The sequence below is a fragment of the Triplophysa dalaica genome, chromosome 14 (assembly GCF_015846415.1).
Source record: "Triplophysa dalaica isolate WHDGS20190420 chromosome 14, ASM1584641v1, whole genome shotgun sequence".
NCBI classification, from domain to species: domain Eukaryota; kingdom Metazoa; phylum Chordata; class Actinopteri; order Cypriniformes; family Nemacheilidae; genus Triplophysa; species Triplophysa dalaica.
Window position 1 is genome coordinate 8,197,191 of NC_079555.1, and position 19,484 is coordinate 8,216,674.

Sequence of the window (19,484 nt, forward strand, 5' to 3'; positions counted from 1 at the left end):
AGCATTTAAGTATTTACTTCCAGGAGTAATCTGCATTAAATTCATACTATATGAAATACTTACTATTAACTATCATGGGGTTGACACTAGAATTAACTAATTTACCAGTATTAATGATGCTTTTGCTGCCCTCAAACGGTGTAAGGTTGTAATTGCATTTTTCTTTTTCCTAAAAGAGAGGGTACATAGGTTTCTGGTACATTGGAATGTCTTAGTTTTCCCATACACCTTATGTGTATGGAGTTTTCCCAAATACCTTTCCTCTACTTTTAGTTAGCAATTATTTTGAGAACTTGATAAATACATATTGGTTGGCCATGCAATTTTAACCTATGCACACGCATTCTTATTTAAACGAGTATATTAGGGCAATATATATATATTGCAGTAGGTTTATGAGAGACATTTTGTTTATCTGGGCCCAATTCTATCATTATTTTATATGGTTAACATTAATTTATCATGACCCATGATCAGTTTTTTGATGATTATCAAACATTTATATTCGCAAATTGTGCACAACAATAATGTGTGTAATACAATCTAAATAAGAGCCACATTAATAAATAAATGATGCTTAAGAAAAGCTTCACAATTATATATCATCCAAAATGAAAGGAGAGTTTATAAAAATGTGTCATTTACACAGTCTAGTCATAAATTGATATACGTTTGATGATAAAATGTCATTAGCATAATTCCTAACATCTCAAACATATAGGACAACAACCTTTCTAGACAATAATTCAAACAAATCATACATGTAATCTTTATTTTAAATTACATAGAGTCTGTATTTACATTTAAAATATGAAACACGTTTCAGATAGACATTCTTATACAACAAAGCAATAATAAATATTTGTGTTATGGTACGAAAAATAAGACAGTTAGAATCATAAACATAAGATGCTGGATACATCTAATTAAGACTTCAAAATCAGTTGTGCTATAAAACTGACTAAAACAATTCTGAAATCGCTGCTCATTTGTGTATGTCATGCTGCCAAGACTGGTCTGCTTGTACCTAATTTTTTTATAGAAAAGCACTGCAGACCTTGCTCTAAGGTTTGGCTTTGAAAACTACAAGATAACTGAGATGCGGGAGAGGTGGGGTCATGTGATGGACTGGGCTTTGCAGGTGTGCACGTCCACCTCCTCATGGCAGTCTCTGCAGTGCACATCACAACACCAGAGAAACTTGCACTCACACTTGACGGTGCGGCTCATGCGTGATGTGTCATATCCCCGCCCACAACACATGACCTCACAGCTGTCAGCCCCTCGGGACGTACGGTTGCAAGCTCGGCCACCTGTGCCCACAGAACCTGCAAAAAGAAAGACAAAAAGAAGACATACTGTAAAAATGTATTTTACTCTGGTATATGTTCAGAATCAGAAAGCCAAGTGTGCTTCACACTGACAAGCTTCCAGTGCACATAGAGGATAAAAAAGTGACAAGGCACAGGTAACAAAATAATAGTGACAATTATGTAAAAGACAATACACAAAAGCACACTAGACAGTATAGTGCATGTACAGATGTGCATCTATAATATTACTATAAAGCGTTATATATAAAATTATGCAGTGGACTGTGATTAGCTGTATATTAGATCAATAACATTGAATACGAGAATATAGTTTTTTATTGCACGTTTTATTGCACGGCTGTGATGAGCAGTTGGAGAACATTTAACTGTTGGTTATGGTTTTGAGACCATGCCACCGCTGGTGTTTGATTTCACCATGCTTTATTGTTCCCCATCCCATGCTGCCGTGTCACAATCTAATAATGTGGCGAATGTTTGAACAAATTCCTGAAGCAAGCAGACCTCATCTGTGTAGTGCCTGGCAGATGTCTGATAGTGTCCAGACAGATCTGTCTTGAAGAGGCTGTGTTTGTCTGCACCGTGTAAAAAGATGACCGCTTGCTCCTCGGTGAGATGAGGGACTGATGATAGGAGCTATCAACTATTGCTCAGAGTCTTCATCACATACTCATTTCAATGACTTTAATCTCAGAGACCCCACCCTCGATGAGCCCGACGCGCCGCTGATCGTTGCTGATACAGAAATAGCTAAAGACCCGATATATATCCTCGCTTTCATGCCCCCTTGAGTGACAATCCGCAGCCTTTGTTTGTAAGGTCACTTAAATGCCTATCGAGACATAACACTATACAAACTGTTCTTTTTCCATAAAAGCACAGCGAATGCCTGAACTCTACCAATAGCGCCAGCATCGTCATGTCACCGCTGGTCTGCTGAACTCAGTTGCAAGTAGGCAAGCATGTGTCTGGGCATGACATGGCCACACCCCCGCACAGCAGGCTGGTATGCTGACCTGATATCGTTCACATCATGGGCATCGTATACCTGAGTGTGCATCTGCTTATTGAATTAAGATGAGGGGGTGCGAAGAGATGACTTTAACATGTGTGGCCGTGGTGGGAGCTGGTAATTGATTTCACACTTATGCAGTGGAGGTATAGTCTGTGTCTCCTAAAACTGACATCAAACAGACGGACGGTTTGCCACAAACCACCAGACCAGAGAGGTCAACACAGGTTAACACTTCAATAGTGATTACTATTGTAATCATTATCATTTCCCCTAAATGTAACTTTAAAGTGATAGTTCACCCTCTTGTCATTCCAAACCCTAATGACTTTCACAAAAGAAGATATTTTGAAGAATGCTGTTAGCTGGCCCCCATTCCCTTGCATTGGCGTCGTTTCCATACAACAGAAGTGAATGGGGCTCAGTGCCGTTCCATAATCAACTTTCTTCAAAATGTCTTCTTTTGTGTTCTGCGGAAGAGAAAACGTCACACTGGTTTGAAATTACAAGTAAAGAAAAAGGTTTAGGGGTGAACTATCACAAGGTTTATCTGTGAGATAAAATAAGTTAATAAACATAATGTGATCTTTAATTTATCTCCAGTTTGTTTATAACATTAAATTAATCAGTGCATATAGGCACAAATACACGCATGCACATGTGTAAATGAGTTCAACTCTCCTTTACACTCTCAGGCACTTGAAAGAGTCATGACCTACCTCTCCAAATATTCCTGCCAGTTTTAAGCGGAAAATATAGAGGTGCCGTGGAAGGCAGTGATTTATAGCATTTGCACGTCGGGATTAAATTTCAGCTCCCGTTCTGCCCACAAAACTGTGGTAATGTGTCTAAACACAGCGTCACCTGATAGCAGGGATCATCTGCAGTCTGACAGGCACCCCCTCCCTTACTGCTTCCCACATAAGTACACCTGGTGTTATTCAGTATTTACACACACACATACGCGCAGAAAGGTAAAAAGAGATAAACCTCTGCCTGAGGGAGGGAATCTTAACCTGCATTCGGGTTACAGGATTGGGTTATGACTATTGTGTATGTAATAACTAGCTAAATAGCTCTCGTCCTCTGATTACATCCACTCTGGGTTTGGGGGCGAGACTAAAGCATTGATGATTTCGAGGCTTGCAGGGTGGAGACACCACACGGACTTATGAAACAAGCGAGAATGCTGAGAAATGCGCTGACTCAACTAATTAAAGAATAAATCATGGCATAAGAGGCCTTGCTTAACCGCTATCCTTTTCATACGAAGCAAGTACACTTACCAGATTCATGGTCGCCTAAACAGTAGTCGGGCGAGTCTTCGAAGTAGACAAGGTCATTTTTGGTAGTCTTCTTAAACATTCTGTAGGTGCTTGTGAAGCCTGTTCCATACTGGTTCATCACCACCTGAATGCCATTGTTGTACTTCTTGCGGAGATAGTCACCAGTCTGTCTGAAGTCAGCCATGGCTAACCAGCAGGTACGAACGCTGCACGAGCCGCTGACACCGTGACACTTACATTCAAGGTTCATAAAGCGCTTCACTGCCTGTATGGAAAAAGAACAGAACGTCTGGAATCATCATGGTCATATATAACAATTTGTCTGTTTCTCAAGAGGGTATGCGTGTCTCGACAGCTATTTGCAAGAAACCTGCTTTGTTACCTTCCTCCCTGCACGGTTGTTGTGCAAGTTCATAAGAGCCCGTGCATCTCTCTCCTTCCTCTCTTTGGCGTCGATAAAGAGCTGAGAGAACTTGATCGCATGGTCGACATGATCACTGCACCCACCCCAGTCGAAAGACCCCTTGGCATCACGAGATGTGCCCTTCTTTCCAGGGTCGCACGAGCAGGAGTCTAGTTCACCCTGACTGCACGCCCTGGTCAAGGTGTGGACCATTCCCGCCGATGAGATGGCATAGACAAAGGCGGCCTCACGACTGCCTGAGAAAAAACAAGGAATAATGTAAACTGAACATATGAAATGATATATCCATACCACACAAGAAGTCCAATGATCTGATAGATCATATTTTCATAAAAAAGGAAGTTAGCATTACAAAGTGATTTATACCAAAAAGGTATATTATCTGTAAAAATGTTTTTGCGTAGCAAAAAGTACAAAATATCTTTAACTGATTAAGATAATAAGACATCTAGCATTATTATATTATTATGCATTTTCACAATAATAATCATTAGCGGGTCAAAATGTAAACAAACTTAAAAAATGCAGACTTTATTTTCCAAATAAAGACAAATCCAATGGGATCACGATATAGAGACGTCTGCTATGAGTTTATGATAGAAAAGGTGACATGAACAACATCACACAACAGAAACCAAAAGTTCTGCTGCAGCCTTTCACATGTCTAAAGTTTTCAACTTTGTCAGGGCCACAAAATCCCTGCAATTCTTTTAAATTAGTGAGCTGACATTGACAATAAGTAGATTCTCACAGTGTCACAGAGAAGTTAGGAATCTTTCTGGGAGGTCTGAATACCTTAAGCAAGAAGATTAAAGTCAAAGGTTTAACCTAACTTTTATGTGGAGAGCAGCTTAGAGGCCTGGGACAGAGAGCTTCTTTGTGGATGTTCCCATTAATATGATTTTACACACAGAACGGAGAATAAGAGTCACGGACACTTACAGTCGTAAAAACCTACAGACTGAGGAAGCTGGTGAATTGACTCACCAGATACAAAAATCCAGTCTTCCTCAAACTGCATTAAATCTACCATGTAATGCAAAGATCAAATTAAATAAACACGACAAATGTGCTAAGCCAGACTGGAAACTGCATAAAACGTGAAATTAAAACACACATACAGTGCCACACACACAAGCAAACAGATTTTAGATAAGCACCACCAAAGGGACCAAAAAAGCACACCCAGTTCATCAAGTTTTACATTCTGTAATAGGATATGATATCAGATAAGGAATTTCACTGCAGGCTGAGTGTAGAGAACATATTATATGTTGCACAAAACGGTTTGACTTATAACAAAACATACAGTCTTACTTCGATGCAAAAGCCTTCCAAAAAGATTGTGCTCGCGCGCCATAGTATTGCAATTCCACCGGTGGTTTCTGAACTGGTGTTGACATTCCCCAATCCAGTTTTTAATCCCAGAGCCTATCGCTTGCATCACTTTGGGATGCTGGCGGCACAACTGACGCTGTTTGTTAATTAAACCAGGGATGTTGTCGCACATCACTTGCGATCCGAGAGTTCCCATGTACCTGCATAAAGATGAAAGCACAAGGACTGGGCGATGGAGATCTCTTTAGTCGACCGATTCAAAACACACGCAAACTCGACACAATCAAAAACTATAATATATATATATATATATATATATATATATATATATATATGTTGGCCTTTACATTCGTTTTTTAAACAAGAGTCTGGAAAAGAATTCTTTGTAAAATTATATATTGAAAAAAAAAATTCTTCACTTTTCATTTACCATCAATTAATTAGGGAAAACACATCTAAGAGAATGGCCAAATTCAACTAGACTGTAACACTTTATTTCATAAATATTCAATAGAATTTGTTAACAACAAAGTTTCCTAAAATATGAAATATTATATAGGCTACATACCACCACGATGCGTCGGCACTTGATGTGAACCAGCAAATTGCCACGGACAGATAAAAACATATTCCACTTGGCAAAAAGTTCATATTATAAAACGTGTATAGTAACACTCATTCGCTCCGGTACTTGTCTGCGGTTTAACAGCAAATCAATTAAACACGAACTGCATGTGACTGAGGCGCTCGGAGCAAAATGCTTTTTATTCTCCCAGATCAAAAAACCATCGCAGTGGCGCAACGCGAACGATCGGCTCACCGTAAAAGCATGCTGGACTGAAATGTGTGTCACTGCAGAGACAGACGGATGCTCTTCTTTGGTCTGAAGTTGAGAAAGATGTGCTGCAGATAGCTGATGATCTCCTATCAGGTTTAAATTGCTTACACAAGGGGTGGGCGCAGTCCTTTCTTAGGAATGAAGTGAAGAAATTAGATGTCTGAAAGTATCTGTTCAGGCTAGCTTGACACCAGCCACAGGTTTGGCCAATTTCCAAAGGAGCGAAAGTATAGAATGTGGTTCAACATGAAATGTCTATTCTGTCCTGTGTATTTTACCACTATAACAAATAGCTGATAAGAAGATATAGGGAACGAAGAATCATTTAGGTCTATTGATGTTCCTATTTTTTATAGCGGATACATATTATTAAATAATCAGAGTACCTAAATCAATATTTTACAATGTATAATGATTATCAACAGCCTAATAACATGCCAGGTCATTTCATAAAAGCTTTATAGGATTGTTCAGTAACAGGGAAAACGAGTTGTCTTTTCTACTTTTTTGGATTTAACGAAATGATCCTCATCATACTCCTCAACAAACATGTCCTCGATGATGTGTGCATTGCAATTGGATTATCACATTCTTTTGAACTTTTCACGAACTGTTCAATTGTCGCACTGGATTTCCTCCATCTTTGATCAGCTTTTGCGAAAGGTTTAATATGTCCTTCTTCCTCTTATTGCGAAGTACTTTCTAGCGATGGGAACCAGATTACTGGGATCGTTCTCGTGATCTCCGTGGAAAAGGAGCGGTCGCGGGAGCGTGGAAATGGGTTCTTGTCGTCGCTAATATGATGGAATTTGAATTGTCCTAATTTCACCCTTGTCATGTCAGTGAGGGAAGCCGGAATCTTCTCAGAGTTTTGTAAAATATGGGAATAAATTGTTTGAAGAGATGATCTAGACTGCTTTGCTTAAATATTTAAGTTTTATTTTGATTTTATTTCTATTCTTTGGAAAGAAAAACAAACAAATTGCTTTCTAGTCATAAATACAATTAAAAATATAGACCCAGAATTAAATATATATCAGTTTTTTTATTTATGGTTTTATTTAGGACTGTTATTAGTTATTTCTTTGCTGGCATCATGCAGCAGATTTTTGCGTTAAATCACATACCATTTGTTTGGATAGCACATTATATCTATTATAACGCTACTTAACATCTTCAGATTTTCCATCTTAACCGTTTTTCTGTGTAAATATTTAGAAGCTATATGTCTTCATTTCTCTCTAATATTTTCAAGCCAAAGATCTGCACGGTTCACTGCCAGTTACTCATCTATCATAGACGTCAAAGCTATATTTATAAAATTAACAGCAGACACATCATACAAAGACAAACGATTTCTGCGGGAATATCTTCACACTTGTAAAACACAGACGAACAATATTTAAGAAGCACTCAAGACACAACAGGCGTTTGTTAGTGATGTGCACCTGTTCTTTCTCACTGAGATCTGGCTCAGTCTTCTGAACACTGTAACCTTTGTTGCACTGTCAAAACTGAGACAACCTTCTCTGCCAAAGGTCCAAAAGCTTTTCCATTGTTTGGGAGTGAAGCAAGTACAGTTTCACATCAGCCACGTTCCAGTACAGGTGTGTGATAACTCATCACACAAAGATATTTCTTGTCTTTAATTATATGAAATTCTGGAGTTACTATAACGTACTATGTACTATACAATAAGGGTAGCGTCTTGAGGTGTAATTTAAAAAAATAAAACACGTAAAAATCACTACAAAGTGGTTCTCACTGTGTTAACAAACAACATTAACATTAAATAGTATGCTATTGTAATGCAATATTTCCTTTGTGTCATGCAATAATTATCCCATCAGTCTCCTTGGCCTCATGTCAGTGTAATACTACCCATGAAGTATGAACAACCAAGTAATCAGCTTCTTATGTGGAGGACAAAACCAGTCTTTTGGGTCAATTTTCAGGAAATTTAGATTTTCACATCACATGAAAGCTCAATAAACAAGCTTTCTTTTGATGCATGGTTTGCTACGAAGCACAATATCTGAAAGAGATATAGCCGTTTAAAACTCTTGAATCGGAGTGTAAAAGAATCTAAATATTAAGAAAATTGCCTTGCAAGTTGCTAATCAGAGGAGCTGTAGCAGGCCATCCACTCACAAAAAGTTTGTATATATTTAAGGTAGGAAAATATCTTTATGGAACATGATCTTTACTTAATATCCTATTAGTTTTTGGCATAAAAGAAAAAATAATCTATATATTTGACTCATACAACGTATTTTAGGCTTTTGGTAAAAATGTTCCTGTGCTTTGTGATCCACGGTCACATATTATCCATTATCTACTCAATCATCCTGATATCAAGCATACCCCTGTTGAGCTCACCCTGCTCCCAAAACAGACACTTCAGCACCACAGACAGCGACTTGTATGTAGTTTTCTTTTTGTACCCCCCGGCAAATTCCAAAAAAACTAAATAGTTGCCAGTATCTCGCAACTGCAAACACAACAGATGTTGACAGTGAGAATGACATAAAGCGCCGTCTTCAGAAACGGAAATAAAACGTTTTGGTTTTGAGAAACCTTTATCTTGCTAATGTACTTTGTCTTCAAAAACCAAATAAACAATTAATACTTTCTTGAATAACAGTCTACATGTGCACAACTGAAAGTGTTATCGTTACAAAACAAAAGCAGAACACAAGAAAATTAATAATGAACACTTTAGAAACAACTTAAAATACAAATCAACACTGAAATAAATAAAAAAAGATCAAAAATAGTATTTCAAAGTTTTAGATTGTGAAAACACAATCAGTAGACCTGCTCCGAGCATTCCAAGTCCAAGCACCACAGCAAACCCCCCTCGGCCCGTTCCTCTTTTACCAACATTGGAGTTAGGAGGAAGAGGCTGCAAGATGCATTCTGTGTGATCAGTCTAAAAACAAATAAAGAAGTAAAAAGAAGTTAATTCTATCACCATTTCTCTATCAAAGCACTGCTAAATGTTTAATGCTTAGAATAGCTATACTAAGACAGGTTTCACTAATCCCAGACTGGAGATTGATGGGAGTTGTAGAATTTCCCTGGAAAGGTGATCCAAGATTTACTACATCACTGTATTTGTTCTCGGCATGCTGCCAGCCGTGACCACATGGCCTTCATTGGTTGTCAGATTCCATCTTGACATGGGGGGGCAACCTGATTACCTTCATCAGTGTCTGTGCCTCATGTCGTCCCCTACAAGAGTCTATTGAGACCTCCGAGTGGGATGTAATGGCTGCCCTTGTTGGTCTCAGCACTTTGAGTATTTTCACTAGACAAAACTATTGTAAATACAACTGGCAGAGATGATGAAAGATGAGGACATGAAGGAATGTGGACGTGACTGACCTTGGTGAGCAGGGTCTTAAGACAGGCCATCTCTTTCTGGAGGTCTCCCGTCTGAGTTATTATGTCGGCGCAAATGACTTGAGCCTCTTTCTCGGGATCACATGTAAGAACCACCTGTCAAACAACGTTATCTTGAGCAAGTTGTCACATTAAATGCACAAAAGATTAACGCATCTACTAACCATACAATTTATGTGATAGTTCTTATATATCTATAGTTAAGCTCTGCTTTTGAGGCAGGATTTCAGGTTTCGTTCCTGGACTTCTGATTCTGTTTTTGTATATATTGCATTAAAAAATAATTGTATTTCAGTTAATGGCTAGCAATGACCTTAAAGCAACAGTTCACACAAAAATGAAAATTCTGTCTTAATTTACTCACCCTCAAGTTGTTCCAAATCTGTATACGTTTCTTTGTTCTGATGGACACAAAGATATTTGGAAGAATGCCTGTTACCAAACAGTTCCACCATTTACTACCATAGTAGGAAAAATTTCTTTATAAAAGTCTTTGTTCTGTTGAACACAAAAGAAGATATTTTTAAAAATGTAGGAAAGCAAACAGTTCTGGGGCACTTTCACCATTGTAATTGTAGTCAATGGTGGCCATGAACTGTTTAGTAACAAGTATTCTTCACAATATTTTCTTTTGTGTTCAACAGAACAAAAACATTTATACAGATTAGGAACAATTTGAGGGTGAATAAACAACTTGTTTTTGTGTGAACTGTTCCTTTAATGTTTAAAATACACTTGGACATGTGTTAGACTGTAAATCCCCAAAAGTACACATCAAACCTCAGAGGCACTACGGGGGAACCTGCTGATGACATCCTGTACTGTTTCTGTCAAATAACAACATTGTTGCTTCAGGCTGATCAGAAAGTTCAGAAACTCTTCACTCCTGGGGAAGACAAGACATTTCCAAAATGAAACCATTCATTTGAATTAAAATCAAATACTTAACCAATACTAAACATGCCGGATTTAAATATTTCCCGCTAAAGAGTTCGCTAACTTCCAATGGTATCCCTAATTTGGTGACAGCGTTTTTGGCGCACTTCTGCCATCACTTACGATTTCAAATCCCTGTAATTGCTCACACATACCATGCAATGTTGATAGTGTTATCTTAACAGGGCATTTCCCCAAGCAGCCGTTTTCTTCTCCTAACACTCTGTCAGAGGCTGTGGTAAACACTGTCAGAGCCTGTGGAATTACTATCTTCTCCAGGATGGAGAGATGGGCTCGGAGAGTCGCTTTGTTAGTTTTTCTATGACTGAATGAGTGATAGGCTCTTGTGGGACGACTAAGTGCTGGGTTAATGCCACCGTCCAAATAGGCACTGTGAGAAGATCTATCATTTTCCATCAAGGAATATGTTCTTTGGTTGGCAATTACAGGATTTTTTTATTTAATTCAATTGAATTAAAAAAGACTACAGAACATATTTGTGTTGCAGGTAATCTACAGTGGTTTTTTGACAAGGTACACACTTTAAAAAATGTAATGTTTGTAAAAAAGAGATGGATAGTCCACCTAAAATCTGTCATTTATTCACCCTCATGTCATTCAAATCCTGAACTTGAAACATTCATCTGTGGAACACAAAAGAAGATATTTTGAGAAATGTCTCAGTGGTTGTGACCACACAATGGAAGTAGACACAATTCATCAAAATATCTTTTGTTTTCTGCAAAAAAGACAGTCATAGAGGTTTGGTGAATAAACAATGAAAGGATCTTGGCTGAACTATCCCTTTAAGCTTGTTTTGTATTTCAATTCCATTATAAAGAGTGTAAATAACTGTACTTTGTTCAAATGTCACACCTGGATAATATATACTCATACACCTTAGGTCTTTCCCTATTTGAACAGTCCAAACCTATGAATGTACAAGAAGCTCTGGTCTCTTATTAAATAGAAAGCTTCATGTTGGTGACTAACACAAAGCTCCACTTCAAAACACAAAAGGTCGGAAAACCCTGGAATCTACCGGAAATAACTCCTCCTCACAGTTAATTATAAACTCTTGTGAAAACGTACTGTAACTCTATATGCTTTTAATGTGTGTTTACGGAGCGCCCATCAGAAGAGGATTTAACTACGCAATTTACTGTGTGTACGTCTGCCCTCTCTGTACCCCCTTGGCATTGAATAAAGAAATTATAGATTGATTAGATTCATTAAGTGTGGACTTTAAAGTTAAATGTGGCCGCCACGGCGACTGTTTGCCGTCATCAGTCAGAGCACGGAGCATGCAGACATGACACTGGTTCGTTTCTCACCTTACAAATCATTACTAGAGCTTAAACCATTAAGACAGGCTTACATAGAAGCCTTGTCAAGACACTGTCGTCCTGTTATGAGTCTTGCGCCACAGGGTTGAACTACATAATGTTACCAGCATGGGAAAACTTTCATGTCCAGCATTCATGTAGCTAAACTGATAGACCTATGGGGTTGCAATGTGCCTACTTTGTTTCCACAAAATGTAACTCCATGAAAATATGGACTGGATAAAATGTACTAAGTAGACACAATAAAAGCAGAATGTAGGAAAGTTCCGGTTAACTTGATGGTGAATAAGCTTTACCCGCTGTCTATATTATTAAGTGGTGTCAGCATGTCCAGATCTACTTTGTCAAGATTCATCTGTTCAATGGCACCGAGAATCTTCTTTTGATCCTCAGGGTCTGTTACTCCAATCTACAAAGAGAAAAATATGTACCTTATCTGTTTAAAGTAACATTTTATTGATGGGATGAATGGTCTTACAGTTCAAAAGGTTTTAACAAAATATATGTTTAAAGCAGGGACAGGTACCTCAGACTAGATCCAAGTACTGTTAAAGTGATAGTTCCCCCAAAAAGGAAAATTCTTTCATCATTTACTTACCCTCTTGTCATTTCAAACCTGTATGACTTTCTTTCTTCTGCAGAACGCCAAAAAATATATTTTGAAGAAGTTTGTTAACCGAAACCAATGTAAGTGAATCGGGACCATTTAACAACATTTTTCACAATATCTTCTTTCGGGTTGGCGGAAGAAAAAAATGTCGAACAAGTTTGAAATGACAAGATGATGACAGATTTGTTATTGTTGGGTGAACTATTGCTTTATATTATGTTGGTAATTTTCTTAGTGATGTGACAAAATACTTTTTTCCATCTATTTAGATGTTAGCATACATCTTTGTTAAATACAGTACCTTTTCCAAATCCTGCTTTTCCATAACAAACAGGTCGTTCCAATTGATGTCCTGTTCCTGGCAAAGATAAAAATGGGTGTAATAAAGAGTCAGGATAACTGACACTCACAGTAAAAGAAAATATTATGGGTTAAAAACAATGTTTATGACCGACTGTTGATTCTACAAAAGTTTACACTGGGAAATTTCTACAGAACAGAATAAACACTCAAAGTATGGTTACACTAATGACACAGTTTCTTAAACATAAATATTACACTGTATGTGTTAGTATGAGACTAGTGTGAAAGAACTGCTTACAAACCTTGTCTATGTAAAGTTATATCCAATTTCTCAACTCATGTGATGTAACTACTACTGTTTACATAGATTAAACTCCACCCACAGGAATTAAGTTAACATAGTTAGAAGTGTTTTCTCAACTCAAAAGGAGAATTAAGACATCAAATAAATTATATTTTTTACAAAAACAAAGTAACTAGCTCACCATAATAACGTCAGAAAGATGGTCCAGATTCAGACCATGCAGCAAAAGTTGGATATCACTGAGCTTAGAGGAACTGTAAGAGCAAACCATGACGATAAAATATAAACACGAGTCATTTCAACACTGTCACAACTTTTGACTTTTGCTTTGATTAGGAGGACCATATAATTAATAGTCTTTACAAAAGCTGTTTTACATTTTAAATATTGAATGTATTCCATTGTTTTAGTGATGCATGCCATATGACTTATGTGATTTCGGTTATGAGAACTGTACAGTTTCATGTACATCAAACATTGTTTTTATTTTCAGTCACCACTAGAGGGCACTAGAACCAAAGTCACAGACCCAGGCGACAGACATAGAAACTCACCTCTCTTTGTAGGCACATGGAAGGTTGAGATTTTGATTGAGATATTTACACAGCACCTCAGCTTTGGACGATGCATGGTTATTTACAGCATAAGGTTCTGTGGAGCTAAGAATCCTGGACATCTGAAGGAACATGATTTAAATGAAGGCTGGTTAAAGTTACAGGGCTAAAATCTAACAAAGAAAACTCAATCTTTCTCTCTCTCTCTCTGAATGGAGAACAAGTTTGAAGGGGTAAAACAGTGTGTAGTGATTGGTCGAATACTGCAGGCATGTGATGGAAATGTAACGCCTCTTACCATATTTGGAACATCAAGGCCCAAAGCAATTGTACTGACAGGTACGCCCACCTTACTTGCGCATACATTTGGGCAGTCTTAAGTCAAATCATATCACGAACTGACCTAGATTTGTGGGGGTGTGGTTAAACGAGGTGTTTCAGGCAGTTTTGGATGAGCATTCACTTTTAGAAAGAATGCATCTTTTGTTCCCACACTTTTTGCAATTTTTCGTGACTAATACATGCATGGGCTACTTATAACACACCAAACACACAGAAAATACGTGTTTGCGTCATATGACCCCTTTAAGAAATGGACGTTATATTTATATACATATATTCCAAACAGCATGAAGCTATCAAATCCATTGAAATATTAAATTCAGGCCCAACTTTGTCTCATCTTACATGTAAAATGGGTAGCAGGTCTCAAGTAGGACCATACGATAAGCACTATCAAAAAAGTGCCAAAAAGCATCAATTCATTAGATTCTGTCAAGTCCCATGAAACCTCACTGTACCAAGGTACCATAACAATACTGTTGGTGTGCCAGGCCCATCTCCACTGGGGGGGTTACGAGTGGACCTGGCACACCCACAGTACTGGATTAGGAGATTTTTTCCTACGAGACTATAGATTCAACATTGGCTAAGCGAACATGGTGTAAATTACCTCAGTCTTCTTGAATATTTTGGCCATGTCAGCTGCCGTCTTCCCTGTTTTGGTTTTGATATACCTATCAGCTCCTAGTTGGAGCAGTTTCAACACGGCCACTTCATGTCCGTACTGCACTGCTATTATAAGGGCCTATAATAACAGAACATTGTTAAAGTTCAAATCCAGGAGAAGTAATATCAGTGGAGTGATCTCTTACAAACATTAAGTCTGCAAAAATGGATAATGATTATAAAATGCAAGTGAGGAAGAAAATATTAATACTTTCATATTTTTACGATCATCACAGCCTTGAGAGATAATGATCTTACCGTATGTCCATTGTCATTCTGAAAGTTAACCTCTGCTCCATGTGACGCCAGCAAATTAATCACCTGACAATAGCCGTCTCTGGCTGCCAGCATCAAGCACGTCAAACTGCTCCTGCGTAAAAATTGTAAATTAAAAATAAGTGTTGTTCCCTTATGACGTGGTCAAATAGAGTTGCAAAGAAAAAAAATCTGCCATTATGATTGTTTAAATCTCACACATCTTCCCTGATAACACAAGTAAAAAGTTGCATGCCTCCTCTCTTGTAAATCAGCCAAGAACAAGCAGAGAAATATATAAATCTTTGACATCTTGCTCTGGAACGATCTAATGCACAAAAGAGGAACTTCCTAGTTGAATGTACAAAGATATTTTATTATTGTCATAAATGTACATTTTATCTACAAACCAGCATGTCAAACATCCCACTGTTAGTCTGTGGGAAAAGCCTAAGGCTATTAATCACCCTGGGTGGCATTTCCCATAGAACGTGATGGTGGTGAAGTCAAGTCTACAGTGTCAGGCGCAGGTGAGCAAGGGCACCATCATTCCTCAAGTTGACATTATCTCCCGGGTATCTACGCATTTCCCTGTCTGTGACTGAATTTGTGATAAATGTGTGGTGTCTTGAATGCATTTTTCACACACTGCCCTTCTCCAAAGGCAGGGAAGCAATCGGGATGTTTACAGAGTCAATACAGACTCATTTTCTGTGGGTAAGTCATGATTTAAAAGACAAGTCACAGTGGAACTGTGAGCAACAGGTATAAATTATTTTCATAAATAATCATTTAAACACTCATTCACTTGTTTTAAACAACAGTTTTATTCATGTGTACTTTAGAACAATCAAACTACATGAATGCTTTTCACTTTTCAATGCTTCACTATTGGGAATAATGAGTATAAGATTGTCTTTGACTTAATCCAAAATATAGGATTTCCTTCATTTACTCACCCGCATGTTTTTCCAAACCTGTAAAAGATATTTTGAAATACGCTGATACATTGAAACATTTCTCAAAATATCTTCTTTTGCCTTGCACAGAAGAATAAGTCAACTCTGACCTGAAACATCTTGGGGCACCTGAACAAAGTATTCTAACACGATTGGTTAATTCCCAGCATGGTGACCTGATTAGTTTAAACAGTTTTTATAAAATAAATCCTCTCACCTTAGGTCACAACCAGATAAACTAATTGTACGAAGTAGAGTTAAGGGACACATATTGATAATGCTGTTTGTCATATGCATTTTATTAGAATAAGTAATTTGAAATATATATTTTCCATTTTCTATTGAAAATGAAAGCTTAAAGCAAAACTGCAGTCTCAGCAATTTTCAACAAAAAAAAACTAAAAATCGATTCTAACTTGAAACAGATCTTGAGACGCCAGTCACACTCCTTCCTAAATGATTTCTTGCTTAGTCTAAGTTTGTTGTATTTGTTAACAAAGTTTAGGCAAATGCAGCTGCTACAAATTGCCAGTCATGTGAGGAACACTGGGGGGCAGAGGAAGAGGACGCGTGTTTGACAGGCTTTTGACAGGCCAGTGCCCCCAAGTTCCTTGTTACGGAACTTTAAATATTTTGTCTGGATGGGACACAATTACTTTCTCACCGGTCAAGTGAGCAACATACTTGTTGACACTCCAGATCATGTGAGCGGTTCGGGTGGCAGATGATAAGCAACAGGGGGCTGCCCTGAAAAATGCCTGGAGTCAATACACCATCAAGTACACATCACCTCCCAAACAGTTGTTAGGAAGACATGTTTGAAACGCTGTCTGGCCAGTGTTAATGTTTTGTAGCTGGTGGGAGCATTTTTTTCACATGCTTAATCAACGGGACCAGACAATCCCGCACTTGTTTATATATTTGTATAAACCTGTTGTTAAAAGCGGGTTTGAGTGGATGCAAGTTTGAGATTATTTACCATACCATTTAACTTCACGCAATAAAGAAAAGTACAAGGTTAGTTAAAATAGGTATTCGTCAAATTCAATCCAGACCACATGCTATGTGTGTATGCGCAAGTCACACCTGCACCATGTTTCACTAACCTGTTGCACACATTTGGGTCAGCATTGCGACTGAGCAGTAGGGCCACACACTTGGCGATCTTCTCTTCTGAGACAGATGTTGCAGTGCAAGCAGCCATCAGAACTGTAAAGTTGTCTATGTATGATATCACAACAAAAAAAACACATCAAGGGTTACCTACATGATTAAGAAAGCACACTAATGTTCTGCAACGATGTTGATTGAACAACAGTACACTGGCAACCCCACAGCTACATACACGGTAAAATAAATGATTACATACACGCCATATGAAAATAACATGCCCTATTGTTGCTTGACTCATATGTGACCTGGAGCCAATCCCAACGTTGTGTTGATACATTAAGGAGACACATCTACGTTATTGGCTTTAGTGTTGCGCTGAGAACAGCGTTTAGGCTACAGGAGCAGCACCACTACGGAGTAGGATGCAGACACAGTTTAGTTGCGTCTGCGGTGGAGCAGGAAAATAAATAAAGCTCCAGTGTTGGGCCAGCGCAATGACGCCAGCACCACGCTCTGCATAGAGCAGTTATCAATCACTTCTACCTTCTCCCCCTTCTGTGCGGAACACAGACCAGGAAGTGGCAGCTGCATTCACGTCTAATTATTTCCTGTCTGAGCCCGCAGCTTCAGACGGTCAAGAGACGAGACCATCTCCTCTCAGTGGGCACCCTGTAACCGTACAAAGCATGATTGCTCGCAGACATTTCATCATGACTAGCAGATGAACTTCATTTGAAAAGAAATAGAAATTCAACGTGTAAACTCAAAACACACCGGCAGATTAATTGCACATTTCAATAGCTCGGTATGTGCGTCACAACCAATAAGTAATGTCAGATGAAGGACACCAGGATGAACTGTAACCGGTTTCATCCTCCCCAGCACGTGGGTTGAAATCAAAAGAACGTTACCTACTTCGATGTCACAGTTTTTAATGAAAACCAAACTATTCTCGCCTGAAGGATTAAGTCTAGCCATGCTCTTTTGATTTGATAACATTGGGTTCCTGGCCTGTGCTTGATGCCTATCCTCTCCAATAAAACAACACACTGGAGTCACATGAAGGCCATGTTAAGCAATGCTGTACTGACAACACCTCGCCTTTTCGGCTTTACATATGATGTGCCGTACAGAAACCACTTCATTATACCTCTACTGAAGTTTGCACTTGCGCCACGATCCAGCAGGAGTTGCGCGAGCTCGTTGTGGGCCACATGGACAGCGCACATGAGAGGAGTCCAGCCAAAGCCAAGCCGCGTCTCAACGTCCATACCTAAGATTAAAAAAACAACGTGTTCATTCCAAAGACAAGTACAACATACAAAATAACATTCTTGATAACCGGGTAGTGTTGTGTCTTTTAAAGAATGAGGCACGTACCACCGTCCAGGAGCTCTTGCACAAGCTCGACATTTCCTGCAGTAATGGCTCTTTTCAAAGTGGACACTTTGTCATCAACGTTCAAATGGACTTCAGGTTCCTGCTATTTTAACAATTCATTTATAAAGAATTTAAAACGATTAACCGAGGCAAATAACACTTTACGACATATGGAGCGAACGTTGCAGATTAACATATGACGCTTTTAAGTTTACCTCAGCGCACGGTTTGGAGAATCCAATGTCCCAGTCGGCGTCGCTTCCATCACTCTCATCTCCAGCAGGAAAACCGTAGCTCATTTCGTTAATCATGACTTTGACGGGAATCACTGGATATTGAAAATCGTGCCCCGGCAATCATAATACGACAACTTCGGAATTCGTCTGACGCAAAGACGTATTGGTAACCACGCCCACATCACGTAATAAAAACAACCAATAGTAACCCTAGGATCATTAGTAGTTACAGACGTAGACGCCGCGTTGACACATAACATTTGAGATAATGAACCATCGAAGTCGGTTTAGAAATCGGGCTTTTTATCCAAAGAAACGCAGATGCCATATTCAATTTTATGTTCACCTTGCAGTCTTGCCCGGTCAAATATGGCGGCGTCGTTTGACGTACGGTTCAGCGGTGGAAGATGCAAAGCAAGTGCAAACATGATGCTCCGATTTGGAAACAACGGAATCGCATACTGCACGAATTCACACGTGCTTCCGTAGTTTGTACAACCTTGCATCTTGCTATCTATTTAAATATATTAACATTCTATTTGTTGAATAAATATTGAACACATAAAATTTAATCGATGAACCAATCATTCATGCATCCTCCAAATCCACTTGCAGGGCCACGGGGGGTGTAGCCCAGCATCTCGGGAGAATGAAAAAATCAAATAATATTTTTTTCTTTTCAGATATATACGACGGCGTTTTAGTCCTACGTTAAAAATAAAATAAGATCCAAGATTTCGAGAATAAAGTCGAAATGTTATGAGAATAAAGTTGAAATGTTTCGAGAATAAAGTCGAAATGTTATGAGAATAAAGTCGAAATGTTATGGAATAAAGTCGAAATGTT

The 19,484-nt window shown here is 38.5% G+C and overlaps 1 protein-coding gene across 3 annotated transcripts; it reads right to left on the minus strand.

The window, feature by feature from the left end:
• Positions 1–875: 875 nt before the first annotated feature.
• asz1 (ankyrin repeat, SAM and basic leucine zipper domain containing 1) lies at positions 876–18,922 on the minus strand. Of its 3 annotated transcripts, none has more exons than XM_056766792.1 (17): positions 18,618–18,922; positions 18,403–18,502; positions 18,173–18,295; positions 17,016–17,130; positions 14,954–15,065; positions 14,640–14,774; positions 13,688–13,809; positions 13,315–13,387; positions 12,828–12,884; positions 12,213–12,325; positions 10,415–10,520; positions 9,617–9,730; positions 9,433–9,549; positions 9,047–9,161; positions 4,012–4,289; positions 3,630–3,894; positions 876–1,328 (listed from the first exon to the last, which is right to left on the minus strand). In XM_056766792.1, exons 1-17 carry the CDS (start codon positions 18,711–18,713, stop codon positions 1,117–1,119), a joined length of 2,253 nt encoding a protein of 750 aa, XP_056622770.1. In that variant the 5' UTR covers positions 18,714–18,922; the 3' UTR covers positions 876–1,116. The 3 variants fall into 3 exon arrangements, with proteins under 3 accessions (XP_056622770.1, XP_056622769.1, XP_056622771.1); XM_056766791.1 differs by having other exon boundaries at positions 18,403–18,505; positions 18,618–18,920; XM_056766793.1 differs by lacking the exon at positions 9,433–9,549 and having other exon boundaries at positions 18,403–18,505; positions 18,618–18,919.
• Between the last annotated feature and the right edge of the window lie 562 nt (positions 18,923–19,484).

What these genes read in the sequence shown, in the direction of transcription:
- asz1 (XM_056766791.1), bottom strand. Translation starts at nt 18,713, where the DNA reads ATGATTAACGAAATGAGCTACGGTTTTCCTGCTGGAGATGAGAGTGAT. An exon ending in TTAAGACCCTGCTCACCAAG is followed by an intron (nt 9,550 to 9,616) that starts GTCAGTCACGTC and finishes TATTTACAATAG; the next exon opens with TTTTGTCTAGTGAAAATACT. An exon ending in ACTTGGAATGCTCGGAGCAG is followed by an intron (nt 4,290 to 9,046) that starts GTCTACTGATTG and finishes GTTTTTTCTCAG; the next exon opens with GCAGTCGTGAGGCCGCCTTT.